General features: G+C 48.1%; 1 protein-coding gene across 3 annotated transcripts in view; it reads right to left on the bottom strand.

Moving 5' to 3' along the window:
• DHRS3 (dehydrogenase/reductase 3) overlaps positions 1 to 18,727 on the bottom strand; it is a 34,631-nt gene that overhangs the window by 1,435 nt on the left and 14,469 nt on the right. For all 3 annotated transcript variants that reach the window (XR_013975125.1, XM_080921017.1, XM_080921018.1), the window contains 4 exons: positions 7,005 to 7,148; positions 6,292 to 6,411; positions 5,723 to 5,961; positions 1,602 to 1,727 (listed from right to left, as the gene is read on the bottom strand). Coding sequence is in view for 2 of the 3 variants with exons in the window: in XM_080921017.1 (XP_080777143.1) it covers positions 1,602 to 1,727; positions 5,723 to 5,961; positions 6,292 to 6,411; positions 7,005 to 7,148 (629 nt within the window). In the remaining variant the exon portion in view is untranslated. The remainder of the gene's footprint in view (positions 1 to 1,601; positions 1,728 to 5,722; positions 5,962 to 6,291; positions 6,412 to 7,004; positions 7,149 to 18,727) is intronic.

The following is an 18,727-nucleotide window of genomic DNA, read 5'->3' as shown; positions in this document are numbered from 1 at the left end:
AGGATACAGCCCTCCCAGTACTGAAGGTCATGATGAGACAGCTACATGGCCCTCCCCTTCAACTCGAGACCCAGGTGTAACGTCTTGCTGTGCTCAGTCTGGATGGTTCCAGATTGAATTCAGTGCTGAAAAAGGTCTAGAGAAAAATATCTCCATTCTGAAGCCCACCTTCCCAGGTGACCTGCCCTGGAAAACTCCACCTCACTAGAGCTACGGCATGTTTCCAAATTTCATGCCATCGGCATGAAAACCCTGTTCTCTGAGCTACTTGGGAGCTGGGGCTATGACTGACAGTGCACAGAGCAGTTTTTCTTAAAAATGTGGTCCAGGAATTCTTGAGGGGGTGCTGAGATCTCTTCTGGATATATATACTGCAGAATAATCAATCTTTCTTCTTTTTTTCTTTCCTCCTTATTCTTCCTTCCTTTCCACTGCAGTATAACTTCTCTTCCTTCTTCCTTTCTTCCTCTCTCCTCTCTTCCTCTCCCCTAATCTCTAAGGCAGTGTTTTATGTCACCCAGGCTAGCCTCAAACTTACTATGCAGCTAAAGATAAACCTCACACTTCTAATTTCCTGCCTTTCCTTCTTACACGCTGGTATTGTAGGCAGGAGTCACCACATCTGGTTTAGGCAGCATCAAGAACTGATTCTAAGCCTTCACGCAAAGCCAGACAGGCTCTCTACCAACAGGGTCATACCTCCTGCTCTTCATCTGTCTTTCTTATTCTCTCTGCACATGCAGTGGAGTTTCCCAAAGGTTTTGCTACAGGAGACTACCCCAATTCACCGAAATAAGAAGCAGATGTAAGAATCTAGTTGTTTCAGATTAAACCAGACAATGGAGAGATCTGCAGAAACACAATCCAGTGTCTCTCTTAACTGCTTGTCTGTGTTATTTTAGAAAATATAATTTCCTTGTCATAAAAATATATTTATGAGCTGAAGCTAGATTGGGATACCTAGTGAAATCCTGTCTAAAAAAAAAAAAAAAAAGAGTATAAAGGCAACCAAACAAATAAAACAGTTATGATAATTAAACAGTTCTGGTTACTCCTCTTTATTAATGAAAAATATTATAAATAAAAACTGATGTGTGAATTCAACATCTTCTCTCAGTTTTAATTTCTAATGCAGTTAAGTAGTGATAGATAAAACTCACATAAACAAGAGCTGTTTGGATTCCTCAATAATTTTTAAACCAGGCATGGTAGTGCAATGCTTATAATCCCAGGACTAGAGAGACAAGAGGATTTCAAGTTCGAGGCCAACCTAGGCTTCTTTGTATTGTGTTCCAGACAAGCCTGAGCTACTGTGGGCTCTGCTTTAAAGATAAAAGATAAAAGAAAAAAGAAAGAAAAAAAGAAAGGGAGGGAGGAAGAAATAAGCAAAAGAAAGAACAGACAAAACAAACAAAACATTCAGAGATACTTAGATCAACAAACCACTATTACTGGTCAGTATAGTCAGAGGTGTCACTCAGTCTCATGCCCCAGCAGACATGACTAATCGAGCTCACATTCCCCTTCTCTGGCCTGTTGTCTTTTTTCTTCCCCACCATGGCCCGAACCTGACAAAGATCTATCTCTCCCAAATCCCATACCTTTTCAAGATAATAAGGATATTCATGGTCCACGGGAGCAAGAGAAGGGCCTGGTTTTGTTGTACAGCTTCCACCGTCCTCCGGGCTACTGTTTCTGGCTTCAGTGGTGGGAAGAGGTTGGGAAACCTGAAGGCAGGAAAATACTGGTTTTTCCTGGAGAAGTTGACCCTTCTGCTGGGTATCTTGGTAAGTGACTAAATGTCTCTGAGGGCATTATTTTGGATCTTTTGGGTGAGGAACTTGAGCCTGTGGGATTCTCTCCCAGTCCATGCCTGTCAGGGACTCATGCTCCCCCCACCTTGATCTAGCTGCCCCATCACCTGAGTGGAGTGTGCCCACTGGCAGGTAGGATCTCTGTCAGAGACATGGAATTAGAGTCCGCCCTGCTGGGCCCATTCTCCAATGTCCTCCAGGCCTCCTGGCACACTGGACTCCCTCCACACTCTATAGCATAGGCCAGCCTTCAGCCTTTCTCACTGTACCTCTTTTCTCACTAGCCATCCTTATGGCATGCTCATTCTTCCTAGTTCTTCTGCTGAGAGACCTCAGCCTCTCACATGGCTGGGTAGCCTCTGTTCTTACTGCCTTTGTCGCCTTAACCACATCTAGAATGACCTGATATGTCAAGTTCTCTCTTGTCAATGGTCTGTCTCCTGATCAGATTATAGGTTCTCAGAGGGTAGAGATCTAGTGAGTCTTGATTCCTGTTGCATTATCAACATCTAGTAATACCTGCTATTCAGCAGGGGCTCAATAAATTCCTGTTATTTTGCCCTATTCCTCTGCTGGGCCTTTCTGTTAGGGAGGTCCTCAGTCTGCTGGTTCACTAACCAGTCAGTCTCTTACAAAGTGGTTTTCCATGGGACGTCCAGATGAACAAGTGGTCAGATACTTAAACAACAGGGTTTTCCCATGTTATTCAAAGGCATCAGACCCCAGACCTATGCAATGATAATTCCCTGAGTATCAGGCCCATGCACAAATATTCTCTGCAATTTATGGATAATGAACAGGCATAGCGAAGCAGAGGGCAAAGGGGTGAACTACTAGCCACTATTCTAATGTCTCTGTTCTTGGCTCTTCCTGCCTTCTTCATTCTGAAGGCACATGCTGCTAGAGCCCTGACCTCTGTCCCTCAAAGGGCTTGCGATCCACTTTGGTACCATTAAGATTAAGGGCTGTGAGTCATCTGGTCTGATGTCATTCCTGAGCAAGGGGCAGCCCTGAAGCTCATAGGCTGTAGCCCCTCCCTGTACCTTCTCAGCTGTGTGACAAGTGTGGCTTGGGTTGTGTGTGTGTGTGTGTGTGTGTGTGTGTGTGCGTGTGTGTGTGTGTGTATATATGTGTGTGTGTGTGTGTGTGTGTGTGTGTATGTGTGTGTGTGTGTGTGTATGTGTGTGTGTGTGTGTATGTGTGTGTGTGTGTGTGTGTGTGTGTGTATGTGAGTATGGGTGTTTATGTATGTGGAGGTATGTAACATGAATGTATGGAGGGCAGGGTAGAGGTCAGCTTTTAGTATTGTTCCTCAGGAGTCATACATACTGTTTTATGGCCCTGGTCGTTTAAAAGCCTGAAGCTTGCAATTTGGCTAGCCTGACTGGCCAACCAGCCCTAGGAATTTGCCTGTCTCTCTGCCTCCACAGTGCTGGGATGACAAGTATATGCTATCTTGCCTGGATTTTTATAACTGTGAGTTTCAGAGATCAAACTCAGGTCATACATACTTTGATGACTAGATTTTCTTCGAAGGCCAAGATAGTGATTCCTGGAACCTCATGAACCTGCAGCCTAGAAGGTTTTTCAGGGAGGTGCATGCTGATGTAATTCACTGCAACCCCAGGGACACAATAACATATCTGCAGTCTCCAGCCTCCGCCTGTGTCCAGTACTGTCTCTTGGGAGAGGGGAGACAGGACAGCAAGAACCAGCTGTCTGGGCTTTGAAGAACCCTTCCTGGTAAAACCTCTGCAGAAGGACCCAATGGAGAGGCCTCAAACCTGTTAAGATCTTTCCCTTTCTCTCCACAGTGGTTGGAATGACAACGAAGGACCCTGGGAAGTGGCCAGAGAAGCCTGCTCAGCTGGCCCAATTCCAGCTGTGCTGCCTCATACTGATGATGTCTCTCTGATACTCAGTTTCCTATCTGTGAAATGGGGTTACAGCTTATTTTCAAGGAAGGCTGCTGGGAGGGCCAAATGCAACAAGAGGAGTGGAAAGGGTGGTGTCTCGTGGTGTGGCTGGAATACAGAATGAGTCGGTCACTATGCAAACAGTGGTGACCACTGGTAACAGCAAATCCTACCTGTTAGGTCCTATCTCAATCACCATCCCCAGGAAATTGCTGAAAAGGCTACAGGACAAAACTAAGGAACTTCCCCCCTTTTCTTTCAATAAAGAGGAGCTGGTTGAAGTACAAATCTTCCAGACAAACCCTTGGTTCTCACTGGCACAACTATAGGTACTATAGTAGCTAGTACTCACCTAGTGCTCACAAAGCAGGCAGAGCCAGTCAATTCCCCCCCTGGGCTCTCCCCCAACTTGTGCCATAGGGGGTTACTATTGACAATTACCATAAAAATATAAACAGGAAAACTGAGGCACAGAAATGTCAAGTCACTAGCTAGAGGTTGCAGAGAGCTGGGATTTGATCCTTGGACACCAGTCTCGTCACCAGCACAAACCTTGAAATTCAGAACGTGTGATGATTTGTCTGTAAGCCAGATAGAACTATCTACTTCTGGACACACTCTAAAGAGACTGTCTTCTAGTAAAACCAGTAAAACTTATCTAGACCATGCTTAGTCTTGGTAAAAATAACAATAGCCAGGTATGGAGGGATGCTGCTATAGTCCCAAGCACCCGTGAGGCTTAGGCAGGAGGATCACCACGCGTTGAAGGTCATCTTGGGCTACAGATGAGACCCTGTCTCAAAAAGTAAGATAACCAGGGCGGACATCTCTTTTATGAGGAACTTGTGTGCGCTAGAGTTTGTGCCAGGGATGCTACGTTCTTTATTATCTCTTCATTTTACCAGAAATCTATCAGGTAGAACACTGCTCTTGCCATTTTATGGATGAGCAAAGCATAGCTCCGAGAGGCAACAAATCCTTCCCCTAAATTGGGTGTGTGGTGTGTGACATGTACCGGTACGGCGGCGTTCAGTATCAGTGCCTTTTACTGTCTGCGATGCCAGGCATCACCCGACTTTACAGACTGGCAATGAGGCCTGGCATCACACGGCAGGCACATCACAGGAACAGCATGATGCCATCTTAGGATCTGGCATTCAGGCATGAACACTAAGCCCAAGTGGGCCTTGGGATTTCTTCAGATGGGGCTCTCACTTACATTTATTAGTTTAGAAAGTTATTGGTGTGTGTTATGATTATGGGCATGCTGTAGATAGGTGTGAGTGGGCATGTACCACAGAGTGCATGTGGAGATCAGAGGGCACCTTGCTGGAGTCAGTTCTCCTCTTCCACCATGTGGGTCTCAGGGACCAAACTCAGATAGTCAGGCTTGGCAGCAAGCTCCTTCACCCACCGAACCACCTCACCTGTCTTGGCTCCATAATTAAGGCTCACATCCTCAGCACATAGCTCAATTAACTTTCTCTTGTTTAACCACCGCCACTTAGTTCCCTCGGGTTCATTCCCAAAGCACTAATCCACCAATCCTGTCTCTAGCACCATAGTTTTGCCTGGTCAAGAATGTCGTGCACATGGGACCGTGCAGAACGTGATCATATGGGTCCTTTCACTCAGCATCATGGGTATGAGCTTCGTTATGCAGGTTACGTGTGGATATCCACTTCCGTTCTTGTTGGGTAGTGTTTCACTACGTACACTGAGCTTTGTGAAAGCTCCTGCACTAAGAAGGATGCTAAACATGGGAAGCGGGTCTTGGACTGAACAAAGTAGAGAAAGGGAGCTGAGCACCAGCATCCACCCCTCTCTGCTTATTGACTGTGGATGCAGTGTGACCAGCTGCCTCGTTGCTATGGCTGCCACCAGGACAGACTGTAACCTCAACAAACCCTTCCTTCCTTAATTCTGGGGGTTCTTCCTGTGAAGACCGTTGGCTGGGTTGACTCAGGAGGGTATCTGGTCCCACCCACTGACCTGACTCTCATGCCCTGGAACATCTCGGTGCTGGTGTGAAAGGGCAGAACGGTGGTGGCGCTGACACCTGGACAATCCAACAGCCCCAAGGTCAGGCTCTCCATGAAGGCGAAGGCCGACGCTTTTGACGTGCAGTAGTCGATGGCACCTGGGATGGCCGACAGTGCAAGCACGGAATTGAGGCACACAATATGGCCGTTCTGGAGCTCCAGCATACGTGGCAAGAAGGCCTTGGTGGTCTGAGGGTAGACAGCAGGGGTCAGATTGGAGGTACAGCTTCTGCCAAGCCCTGCACCTGTGCACTTTGGAGAACAGCCTACTCTGGATGCATATCTATTCTGGTGACACCCTTCAATCAGGAAGAGGCTGAGGCCTCCCACTGAAGAACACTAGGTTAGCCAGTCAGAAGTTCCAAGGCCTCCCTGCCAGTCATTTCTTTTATCTAGTTATTTTGCTGTTGAACGTCCCTGCTAGCATGAGCCTCAGTCCCAATGAGCATCTTTCTCCCCATCTCACACAGGCTTCCTGCATTGCCTATGGCTGGCTCTGGGCCAGAAAAGAACCCTTACCCAGAATTGGCCCAGAGTGTTGACATGCTGGGACTTGAGGAGGGCATCATCATCACTGTTCATCAAGCTTTTCCCGTGGACCACAGCGGCATTGTTCACCAGGATTGTGATGTCACCCACCTGTGGGCAAGAGGGGGCTGTGGAGCCGTGAGGGCAGCCAGTCCCTGTGGGCTGTACCTGGAGGGGCACAGACCAGGCTCCGCAACCACCAGCCACATGGCCTTTCTGAGCATCAGTCTTGTTTATAAATGGCGCTGGTGCCATACCAGCTGTGTCTGAGGATTAGAAATAGTTTATGGTACATACTATACCCAGAACATAGCATATTTATCATAAATAGGTTATGGTCACATAAAAATGGTTAATGTTACCATGAGTGTGATGTGTAACAGGGTGAATTCCTTTTCTCTATTAGTGTTCACTCATCTACCCAGCCCAAATGTCTTGGATTAGGAAAAAGGTTTTCCCAGAATGCAATGGGACACTTGCTCCTCTTGGTCTCAGAGAGAAACTAATAGTGTCTAAATATCCAAGGGACCAAAGAGGGCTACTCTTACTGTGTCATTAACTTCAGTCCCTGCCCACATAACTTAGACCGGCTTCATGGAAAGACCCCAAAGGTGCCCTGTACAAAGCCAGTCTGCCATGACAACACTCCCTCCCAGACCATTTGAATTGAGTGTGCTGCAACTAGGCTTGGCCAGGCTACTAACCTTCTCTCGGACAGCTTTGGCCATCTGGTATACCTCCTCCCGGTTGCCTACGTCACAGATGAAGTAGTGGCACTCTGTGCCCATCTGCCGAATCTCCTCTGTTGTCTCCTTCAGGCATTTCTCAGTCCGGCCCCAGAGAACAATCTGGAAGGAGAGAAAACCAGCATGGAATAGGTGGCTCTGAAACAGGAGATTGATCAAATCAGTTGATCAAATCAAATGAATGATTGATCAAATGATTGTTGCCAGAAATTTAGAAATTTAATACTCTTTAAAAATGCTGGTTTCCTTGATTCCACCTAAAAATGAAGTGACCAAAGCAAATCAATTGTATTATTATTAGTAGTATTACTATTACTGTTGTTACTGTTTGCGTATGTCAAGTGTACCATAGTGTATGCCAGCACATGTGCGGAGGTTAGAGGTCAACTTTTAAGAATTGATTTGCTCCTTCTGTTGTGGGTTTGGGGACCAAACTTAGGTTGTTAGAACTGTTTTTACCTGTTATGCCGCTGTGTTTGCTGTCTTAGTTGGGGTTTCTATCACTGTAATAAAACACCATGAGCAAAAGCAACTTGGGGAGGGAAGGGTTTATTTAGCTAAAACTTCCAGGTTACTAACAGCTCATCACTAAGGGAAATCAAGACAGGAACTTACTCATGGCAGGAACTTGGAGGCAGGAGCTGAGGCCATGGAATGGTGCTATTTACTGGCTCACTTCTATGGCTTGCTCAGCCTGGCCTGCTTTCTTACAGAACTCAGAACTGCCAGCCTCGAGGTGGTAGAACCCACAGTGGGCGGAGTCTCTCCCCATCAATCACTAATGAAGAAAATGTTTTATAGGCTTACATACAGCCCAATCATATGAAGGCGTTTCTCAGCTAAGTCCTTCCTCTCAGATGCCTCTAGTTTGTATCAAGTTGACATAAAATTAACAACCACACTGGTTAACAATAACTTTTCTTTCTACTTTTCACTTTTACTTTATGTATATGTGTATATGCCTGTTTATGTGTGCAAATGGGTGTAGGACCAAGAGAGGCCAAAAGAGGGTGTCAGAGCCCCCTGGAGCTGGATTACAGACTGTTCGATGTGGGTACTAGGAAGAGAACTCAGGTTCTTCGCAAGAAGCAGCAAGTGCTGTTGACCATCGAATCATCTCTCCTGCCCCAACAGGGTTTTAAAAGGAGTATCATTCACTCTGAAGTGGGCCAGCAGTGCTGAGCACACTTATGAACAGTTTGCTGTTTTCCCCAGCAGGACACCTCCTACCAGCCCAGTTCCAGCCTTTTACTTGATTCTTAGAGGCGACAGAAAAATTGTTGGTACAATATCCCAGAATGTTTTTTTGTCAGGGAGCAGCTAGCACTCACACCAATTATGTTCAGAGCTGGGATTATTCCCACCAGCCACTAGGAAGGATGGGGATCACATTCTCCTTCCACAGGCCTTGGAGGGCTTTCGCCTCCCTTTGTTCACACTGGGAACGAAGGATACAAGGACAGACAGGAGACAATGAGACTTCTGCTGAGAAGCAAGGGCTTCTTTGCCCATCAGGTGACAAATGAAGGAGTTACCCAGTGACCTTGATGGGTAAGAGGGTGCTAAAGAAGTTGGGCAGATGCATAAATGGTTCACAAAAGGCTGGGAATTGAAGCCTGGTTAGTGTTCAGCCTAGATCTGAAGGAGAACAGCACATTTTCCTCCACAAAAGAGCCCAGGTTTGGGTGCCTGGGGAGCTAGCGGCCCTGAGATGCAGCCTTATGGTATACAGAGAGGTAGGGTAACGAACAACACAGTTCAGGTAAATCAGCATAGGAGAGGCCAGTCTCCAGCAAGGGTCTGTGTAAACATGTATTTACTTTTATCTTATGTGTATGTACATCTGCCTGACGTATACATGTGTACTACATGCAAACAAGTGTCTGTGTAGGCCAGAAGAACATGTGACCCTCTAGAACTGGTTAAAGGTAAATGTGAAGAAGTATGTGGGTGCTGGGAACTGAGCCCAGTCCTCTGCAAGAGCAGCAAGTGCTCTTAAGTCAGCAAGATCTCTTTAGCCACAGATCTATGTCTCTTTTCCTTTTTAAAGCACCAACAAGGGGCCGGATGTCATTATGGACCCCTGTGGTTTTCTTAGCAAAAATAAATGTGCACGCAGAAGGAGCCTGGGTGCTCCATGATTCTACAGAAATTTGTTCCTCCTGGTTCTTGGTTGTCCAGAGAAAGATGGTTTCCATGGTCTGCTCCAGCGTCTACAGTGTGCCATGGTCTGCTCAGAATATTTGCAATCAGGAACTAAGAAGACCAGCCTTGTCAACTGGGCTGGAAGGCGGCCCTGGAGAGGGACATAGTGGGGGCCAGGCATGTGGGGTGAAGGTCTGTGCACACTGTCTTCTGAAAGCAGTGGCCACAATCAGAACCATGGTCCTCTTGAGGTCACCCCTTGTGTGCTGGCAGAGTGGCTCTACCTCTCTCCCTGTTACCATGGCTATGTGTCTCTGTGACCCTTGAGTCCCTAAGATCCAATTCTGTTCATTTTAGTATCTCCGTGCTTACCAAGGCACATGTTGCCTGCGTGATGACTGATGGGGCCAAACCTGGGACACTGTAGGTGGGTAATAAACTACCTCTTGAAGCTGGAAGACCTTCTGTGGCTGAGCTATTAGCAGCCACAGAACCTTCCATAAGTAAATCTGTGTGGACCAGCAGTCAGTGGGACTTGGGGTTTCCTAGAACACCCTCAACCCAGCAAGTACAGACAAGGAGCTAGCCATGGTGCTGGGCAAAGATGAGGGGGGAGGGGGAAGGAAGCTGCATCTCTCTGGGCAAATCTCTGTATATGGTGTTCATGAGTCTGTGTCTGTGAGTACTAGTATCTCTGAACCTGACCGAGTGTGCACCTGTGTGTCCATAAGTCTATGTATGCATTTGCGTGTCTGTGAATGTGTGTGTGTCCGAGTATGCACCGTGTATCTGAGAGTGTGCATCTGTGGGTTCATATCTCTGTGGTGTGTGTGTCTGTGAGCATACTTTGTGTGTGTGCATCTGTGAACATGTGTCTATAAGCCTGCATCTGTGCATGTGAACAGAGAGAGGTGGGCATCTATGGATTTGTCCAGCCCCATGTGTTTGTGCCTTCAGGTCCTCTGGTGGATGCACATGGGTTTTTGGATAGGACACTCTATGCCCATCCGTTCTCATGAGAGAGCTCGCACCTCCGTGGTGATGGCGGCTCCAATGTGGAGCTGTCTTAAAGGCACAGGACTCCCTGGGTGAAGCTGCTCTAGTGACAGGCTCCTGCTGGAGCCTCTGCCTGGCACTCAGAGAATCTGAGTCCCCGACGGGTGCAATGCATGCAGAAAGTCTGCCCTCATAGCTCTGCCATAGTCTCCTAGACAACCACAACTACTGACCAATCCTGCCCAGGGCCAGGAGAGTGGAAGGGAGAAGTGAGGTTTGATAGGACAGTGGGAAAGGGGTAGCCCTGGAAACTGCTTCAGCTTCCTCTTAAATCTCCTGGCTAACAAGCTGGCAAGGTCAGGTTAGGCTGAGCTTATAAAGTCAGGACTGGAGTCTTCACACCTCTTGGCCTCCAGTCTCCTGTAAGTTAAACAGTGGGCTTCTGCTCCCTTCCCCTCTCAGGGCAGGTGAGCAAGAGGAGGAAGAAAAGGGTCTTGGCCCCCAGTGTAAACTACCCACAGTGCCTGCCCTGCCATCTGCCAGTCTCAGCAGTGGAAGCTTTTCTCATCCTCTCAGCTAGAGACTTACAGTGCCTACTTTCCATATGTGGGAACTGGGGCTCAATTATTAAGTCAGATATCCAAAGACACACCTGGTGTGTGGTGGAGGCAGGATCCGAATCCAGAGTCTAGCCTCTCTCTGCAAGTGCAGCCCTGAGGCATAGCAGCATAGGTTAATCATGAAAGGCTGAACTCCAACTCTAAATCTGTCCATTGCTGGCACTTGTTCCTGCCTAGGAAGCCCTCCTTGTGTCTCATCCAGCTTGCTGCCTGTGCTACCACCTCATCCACCTATCTGCCAGGGCCAGAGAACCTGCTATGGATGGCTGCTGAGCCCAGTGCTGGGACCTAAGAGAACAAAAGAAACACAGTCCCCACCTCAGAAACCCTTTCCAGTAAGGATCAAGGATCAACCAGGGGCTGGGGGGCGGGGAGGGTAAGAGGAGAAGGAATAAACAAAGGGACCCCACGGGGATCCAGGAGCTAGCCAAAGTGGCCATTCCCAGAGAAGGAAACCAGCTCAGAGAAGCCTAAGCACCTGTCCGAGGCCACACACACAGAGTGACAGAGCTGGTGTTTGAACGTCAGTCATTGTTGTGTGGCTCCAAGCACAGGTGGTCAGCAACAACTGCTAATCACTGTCCTAAACTCAATTCCCAGTAGTACTGAAGACAAGTAAAGCCTTGTCTGTTTCCTTTCAAATCCCTTAGGGGACTCAGTACAGAGCTGGTGCCTACTGGGTGTCCTGCAGGCTGGCTTTGCTGGTATTCTCTTGGGGAGGAGAACAGACAGGCCACAGTGTCACCACTGACATCCTTGGTAGTCACTCAAGTGTATTAGGGCTATGGAAAGAGGTCAGGGATTCAGAGTGCAAAGAAAAGGGGAGAAGCATGGAATAATCCAGAAAAGCCCACCTCTGACACCTCAACAGGTCAAGGAAGCAAGCAGCCTCAGATGGACCCCAGGGAGAAGGATCAGGCCTGACTGCCACTCTCTTCTTTATGTCCCTTTATGGGACACAGCTCTAATGAACAAGGTGACTTTGCAGGAGGACAGACAGTTCACGGTCAACCTGGGCTACAGAGAAGGACCCTGTCTTAAAGCAACACAGGTGCCAGTAAGAACAGAGGCATGATACAAAACTTCCCCATTGGAACCCAGCATCAATTACCCCTGTCTAGCTTTAGTGCTCCTCAATACCTCTTTAAAAAAAGAAGAACACTGGTATTCTGCCTGCACGTATGCCTGTGAGGGTGTCAGATCCCCTAGAATTGGAATCACAGACAGTTGTGAGCTGCTATGTGGGTGCAGGGAATTGAACCCAGGACCTCTGGAAGAACAGCCAGTGTTCTTAAGTGCTGAGCCATCTCTCCAGCCCCTCATCAATACCTCTTTAGGGCCTCTACCCATGATAAGGCAGCTGTTTATTGTCTCTATCACTATTTATCTCTAAAACATTGCTAAGTCCTATTCATTCTGCAGAGCCAAGCCTGGATGTCCCTAGTTCCAAAGCCTCTTTGGCCATTTCTTCTACCCTTCCTACAACACCCAGTAACATCTAATATTAACAGATACCTCACTGTGGGCCAGGCCCTGTGTTAAGTACACGGGATGCCCTCTTTCATCCTGACACAGTGTGGATGGGCATGTTACTCCCCACACAATAGGTCTCAGACAGATAAAGTGACTTGCCCAGGGTCACACCTCTCCTATCTGTACAGATGTATGACTCAGAAACTCCACTCCTCCCTGCTAAGACTAGCCCTTGTTTTGTGTTTCCACTGACAGACAGATAAGTGTGTCAGCCATTTGGAAGCCCTTTGCCTTGGCTTAGAGTAATCAAGGGACTCTTATTCATCTTATGAATCCAGCACCAGCCAGGGTCAGCTGACCCAGTCACATGGTGCTGGCCCTTCTAGAAAAGTCTGCTGATTCTAGGGTCCTTTCTACTCACTCTTCTAGGTTCAGGGAGATACCCAAGAGATTGGCTGTGTGTGTGTGGTAGGAGTGTGGAGGGTGGGGTGGGGCATTCCACCAATGACATGAGCAGGTAATCTCAGGTCCAAGTCCTTGGACAGGTCAGGGAACTCATGGTCCATGAACCCTGTGGCTTAGAGTCAGACTGATGATATTAGCCTTGTAGACAGAAGGAAAATGACAAGCAGAGAGACGGAGCATGTTAGGTAGGGCAGCAGACTGGGTTAGAGAGCTCTGGGAGGGGTGTGGCTTCTTGTGCCCACACCCAGCACAGCAGGTAGGTGGTAGGTTGATGCTAATAAAGAACCATGCTTGTGGCTGGGTGAGAGTGAGCTTGGGAATTTTAGTCTACTTTACAGTCAGAGCTAGGGTGGTTCTGAATAGAATAGGGTGGGTGTAACCCTGGGGGGATTGCCTGTGGGGTCTGAGACATGGACATGGCTTGTTATATCTATCTATCTATCTATCTATCTATCTATCTATCTATCTATCTATCTATCTATCTATCTATCTATCATCTATCTATATCTATCTATCTATCTATCTATCTATCTATCTATCTATCTATCTATCTATCTATCTATCTATCTATCTATCTATATACTTATTTTGGTGGTACCAGGGATTGAACTCTGGACCCAGCACATGCTAGATAAGTATTCTACCAGTGAGCTGTAATCATCCAACCCCTCCTCTTTTTAAAAACATTCTGAGACATGGTTTAATGTTGCCCACACTGGCCTTGAGTTGGCTCTGTAGCCCAGGCAGGCCTTGAACATATGACTCCTCTACATTGGCCTCCCAAGTTGCTTGCCTTACAGTCTGGGGACAGAACACATTTCCATATTTAAGAATGGGAGGCACAGTGGCACATATGTGTAATGTGAGCAAAGGGAGACCGAGGAGGAAGGATCATGAGCTCATGGGCTGCCTGTCCAAAATACACCTTTTACATCCCCATTTATTTTCTTCTTTTTTTAGATTGGGTCTCGTGGTTTCTTATCCTCCTGCTCCTCCCATCCTCGTGCTCGGATTATAGATGTGTATCAGCATTCTGAGTTTTATGCAGTGTTAGGGAGTCAGACTCAGGATTTCATGCTTGCCAGGCTCAATCAACCGAGCTACTTCCCAAGCATAAATAAACCCTAAGGTATTTCTAAAGCGAGAGAACTCATCTCTTGGACACAGTGGGAACTGGCTGTGGAGCCAGTCTGACAGTGATCTGTCCCTCTGACCTGTCACTGTGAACTTGGAGACCCTAGGTGACTTCCATGGGTTGAAGTTTGAGTGCCTTTTGGAAGGGCAGTGGGAGCATTGGGAATCATTATGGACCAGTTGGGGTTGTTGTCAACAACTCAACAGCCACAAAGCCCCCCTTTTGTAAAAGATTTGCCAGGCCCACATAACTGGAGGTGTTGAAGATGATGGTGCCTGGAAGCACCCTGTCCTGCTGCACCTAGACAAAGTCTTGTCTGGGTTAGAATTCCAGAACCACAGTGAGCTCTGCCTCACCTTTCCCCTGATTTGAAAGACATCCTTCAGCCACAGCCACGACCAAGGCAGACAAAGACCTGGGTCCAAGTTACCCAATCTGCAAGGTCACCTGCAGGACCTTAATGGGCAAGTTTCTCTAGGAGACTAGGTTTACAAGATGGGCTCTGGATGTTCCTGGGAATTCTAGGGAGGAGCCTCTGGGACGGTTGAGAGGGAGGTGTTTTGGAAGACATATTTTAGGACCCTCTCTGCCTGCCCAGCTATCCACAGTAGTGTCATTTTAATCAAGCTTCTAGACCTATTGTCTCTACAAGAACTGGTTCAAACAGCATCAGAAGGCACATGAAGCTATAGCTCCTAACTGGCTCTGATAGGAGGCCTGCTGAGCTGTCTCCTTCCCTGGGTCATTCCCCAAGGCTCCATGCTCCATGCTCACAGGATGGGGAGGAGTAGCCACTGTATTCGGTGCACTGTGACCAGGAGACAGAACCTCAAACACACACACACACACACACACACACACACACACACACACACACACACACACACATACTTGTTTGGAGGTCAGAGAGTGACAGCAGGTGTTGCCCTCTCCCTGAGACAAAGGGCTCTCACAGAACCTGCAGCTCACTGATGCAGCAACACTACCTGCTCAGGAAACCCCATAAAACTCTCGTCATTATCTCCCCAGCACTGGGATTACAGGCTTGTGATGCTGGGCCCAGAGTTTTACATGGGTGCCAGGGATCCCCACTCAGATCCTTATGGAAACACAGTAAGTACTTTGCTGACTAAGCCATCTCCTGAGTCCTAGGTGGCAGTATCTTTTATGAGAAGGAACATCTGTTTCTGTTAACAGCAATGATATTGGTATTTATTTTATAATACGAATGGCCTCAGGTTTATTTCAGGAATCCCATGGCCAACCCCAGGTTAGTTAACAAAGCTCACCCATATGTACCTGACTGCAACCTGGAGCCAGGTAGTGACTTCTCCCGGGCTGGGAGCTGCTTGCCTGGAGTTCAGGCCCTTCGATGAGTCACAACATGATCAGGAGCCCTAACGCCTGTCTCAGCTGGCTCTGATAACTCTAGGAAAGCATCCACTGTTACAGGAGGAAACGGAGGTACGGGTGAAGAGGACCACACAATTTACTCATATGTTACCTGATTCTCAAACCTGTATCCTTGGCCACTGCCCGCCCACCTGCACGAACAAAGGAATCCTGTGTGCCTGTTCACTACACAGGTATCACTAAGCAACGTGTCCGGGTATTACAACACCCATGTGTCTGTCTGGATGGTCTCCCAGGGGAGGAGGGGCAACATAATCCTGTATTTTTTGTGTGACTCCTGCTCCTGCTGGCCAGGTGGAAACTAAGTAAGCAAGAGTGACAATTCTCATTGGCTGTGAGGATGCTCAGGTCTTGCAGGATAGACCAAAGGGGCCAGAAGTCATTGGCTCCTATTGGTGGCAAAACAGGTGGTGGAAAGAAGCCATGGCGACCTCTTGCTGTGAGCATGTCCCTATCTTAGGGATCTTATATGAAATCCGCACAACAGGAAGGGCTGGGAGATATGTGACCTTGTGGCGCTATGTGCAAGTCCTGACAGCCAGTGCTCAGGATGGTGGCCTTATTTGCAGTTATGACACAGTTAAGGCCCCCAAGGAGAGACAGTCATGCATTAAGGTCCATGCTGTAATACCTGGGCATGTTGCCTAGTGATGCCTGTGTCGTCCTCACTAGAGATGAAAGGGTTGAAGGGAGGAATCTATCAGGGAGGGGGTCCCAGAACTCTGACAGACTAAATCTGTTTCTTCTTTTCTTTTTTTTTTTTTTTTTTTTTCTTTTGCCTGTTTTGTTTATTTTCCCATGGGCAAGGTCTCACTCTGTAGCTCAGGCTGGCCTTAAACTTGGCAATTTACCAGCCTCAGCTTGTGCTGGATAAGACCTGCAGTTATAAGTTACTTAGCTTGTGGTCACTTCTTACAACTACCACAGGTGAGTCCTGTTATTCAACGGATAAGCACAGAGACCCCGTGACATTGAGGCCAGAGAGCCATGGAGCCTGTGGGCTCAGTCACAGGAGTACTGGGTCTCATCTTCCACACTTGCTACTTGCAGATGTCTCCTCTGTCCTCCCCAAAGATGCCTTGTGGTCGCATATAGGTTCTTTTCTCTAACTCAGCACCCAGCCCACCAGAGTCCTTGCCATCCATCCTCTGAATCTAGCCACTTTAGGTCTAGTTTCCTTCTCCCCTCAAGCAGAGTGTGGCCATGGCACCAACTGATCCTCTCCCACCTTGGTGTTGCTTCAGGTAAAATGTAACACAACAGCCAGAGACCCTTCTAGAACCTAAGTTGGACATTGATACTGGATTTTGTAACTCAGATTTAGCAACGGACATCTTTGCTGTTTACCAGCTCTCTCAGGATATATTAGTATCCTCTTGAGCAATCATTAATCCCAGTCCTCCTACCTTAATGTGGCTTTTCTGTGCCCTGTCCTTGAAGGGCATCCTAGCTCCTCAAGACTGCTTCAGTGTATACTCAAGAGGCCTTCAGGAAGTCAGCCCCAACGACGGACACCTGATCCCACCCCCATCCTTGATACAGATGCTCCTGTCTCTCTACAATGGCTCTTGAGATCCTAAAACTGCTACTTGCCAAGGGGCAATGTTCAGCCTTGCTCAAAAAACTAAGTGAGACCTGACTGGGGTTTTCCTACTCCCACCAACAAGCCCTGGCCTGATTCTTGCACTGGTTCTGAGTCAGCTGCTCTCTCTAAGTAGCAGAACAAGGGCCCCTGCTCCTTTGCACAAACATCAGTTACCACCACTGACAGTAAGGGCGAGAGCCACAAGGGTGGAGACACACAGGTCATCGTTCCTGGCTGAAGCCCTGTGACCTCTGCTCCAGTGCCCCCACTTGGATCTTGTGGAGCAGGAGGCCAGGGGATCTTGGGAGTAGGAGCTGAAGAGAGAGTGGGAGACAGTATTTGTGCACCCCTGGTATGTAAGAAAAAATGTTACACGATGGCAGAATGACCTCCCAGCAGCCAAGTGGGATTTGAACCCAGGTAGTTCAGGGAACCTGTGCTGGTTGCCCCATGTGAGGGTTCAAAGCAGCACATGGATGTGAAAGCCAAGCTAAGGCAGAGTTTGCACCTTTGTTCATTCATTCATGGAATACTTACTGAGCGGTAACTGTTTATAAGGTACACTTGCTGGCCCTGGGATACAGCAGGGGAGCAGTTCATCCCATTCTTGTGTTCAGTCTGCATATGGGTATGTGTGTGGGGTTGGGGGAGGGGATAAGGACAGGAAAGAGAAGATGAGACACAGTTGACTGTATAGGCTGATGAGATGGCCCGGCGGATCTTAACGTGCTTGCCTGCTAAGAATGAACACCAGATTCTGGATTCCCAAAGCCACGCTGTAACCCACCTATACCCCAGCACAAGAGGCCAGGGAGACTGGCCCAGACAACAAATTCAGGGTTCAGTGAGAGACCCTACTTCAATACAAACCCTGAAGAGTGACCGAGGAAAACATACAACTTCAATCTTGGGCCTTCATATGCACATACAGGCACACAGATATTCAAACATACCAACACACATGCATGCACATAGGACCCCCTCTAAACAAAACTCCCGATGACCAAACAAAGTAGGGGTGGCTGCAAGTATCCCAAGAGGAACAGAGAGCTTCACAGGGGGCGGAGAGAGAGGGCGGGTGGAAGGGGTACTGAAGGGGGCAGGTTGCTGGAAACACGGTTAACATTTCAGCAGAAACCTGAGGGATGTGAAGTAGGGAGCCATGCAGATGACTTGGAGAAAGAGGCAGATAGGACAGCCAATGAATGCACAGTCCTCTAAGCAGGAAGGAGCTCCGGGTGATGCTGGTGTGCTGATAGCCACCAGAAGGAGGCCAGTGTGTCATAGCCAAACGGCAGATACCAGCTCCAGCGGGCACTGAGTTCTACTTTGAGTGTGACAGTGGGGGTGTTGGTGGAGGTAGTGTTATGGGCAGGAACATGACAGCCTCCGGTTTGGATGTTGGAACATGTTTTGAGTCCTGGAAGGGGAACTTAGGATCCAGGTGGGATAGGACCAGTTAGGAGGTGTAGTTCAGGTGATGGGGTATCTGGGAGGAAGTGATGTGAGAGGTGGCATTTAGGAGCCTTGCAGGGTTGGCTGTGGGCTGTCAGAAGAGGGACCAGGCTCACAAAGGACTGAGGACAAGTTGCAAAAAGAAGGCTGCCACCCTGAGCTCCAATTCCTCCTGCACCAGGGAAAGTGAGCTTTGCTAAGTCTGGATGTCTGAGAGAGATATTGACCATGTAAGCCACTGGTGAAGCAGAGGGAAGGGGAGTTCCAGGCCTACCACCTAGGTTGTGAACAGTTTCCAATAACAGAGTGACCCCTGTCCTTAGTGCCTAATAGTTACCACACTGCCTCCTTACGACTGTGTGCTCCGTGCAGACAGAGCAAGGCTGGCCAGCAG

The sequence above is a fragment of the Micromys minutus genome (genome assembly GCF_963924665.1).
Source record: "Micromys minutus genome assembly, chromosome: 9".
Taxonomy (NCBI): Eukaryota; Metazoa; Chordata; class Mammalia; order Rodentia; family Muridae; genus Micromys; species Micromys minutus.
The sequence above is the reverse complement of the archived record's forward strand: the minus strand, read 5'-3'. Positions and strand labels throughout refer to the sequence as shown.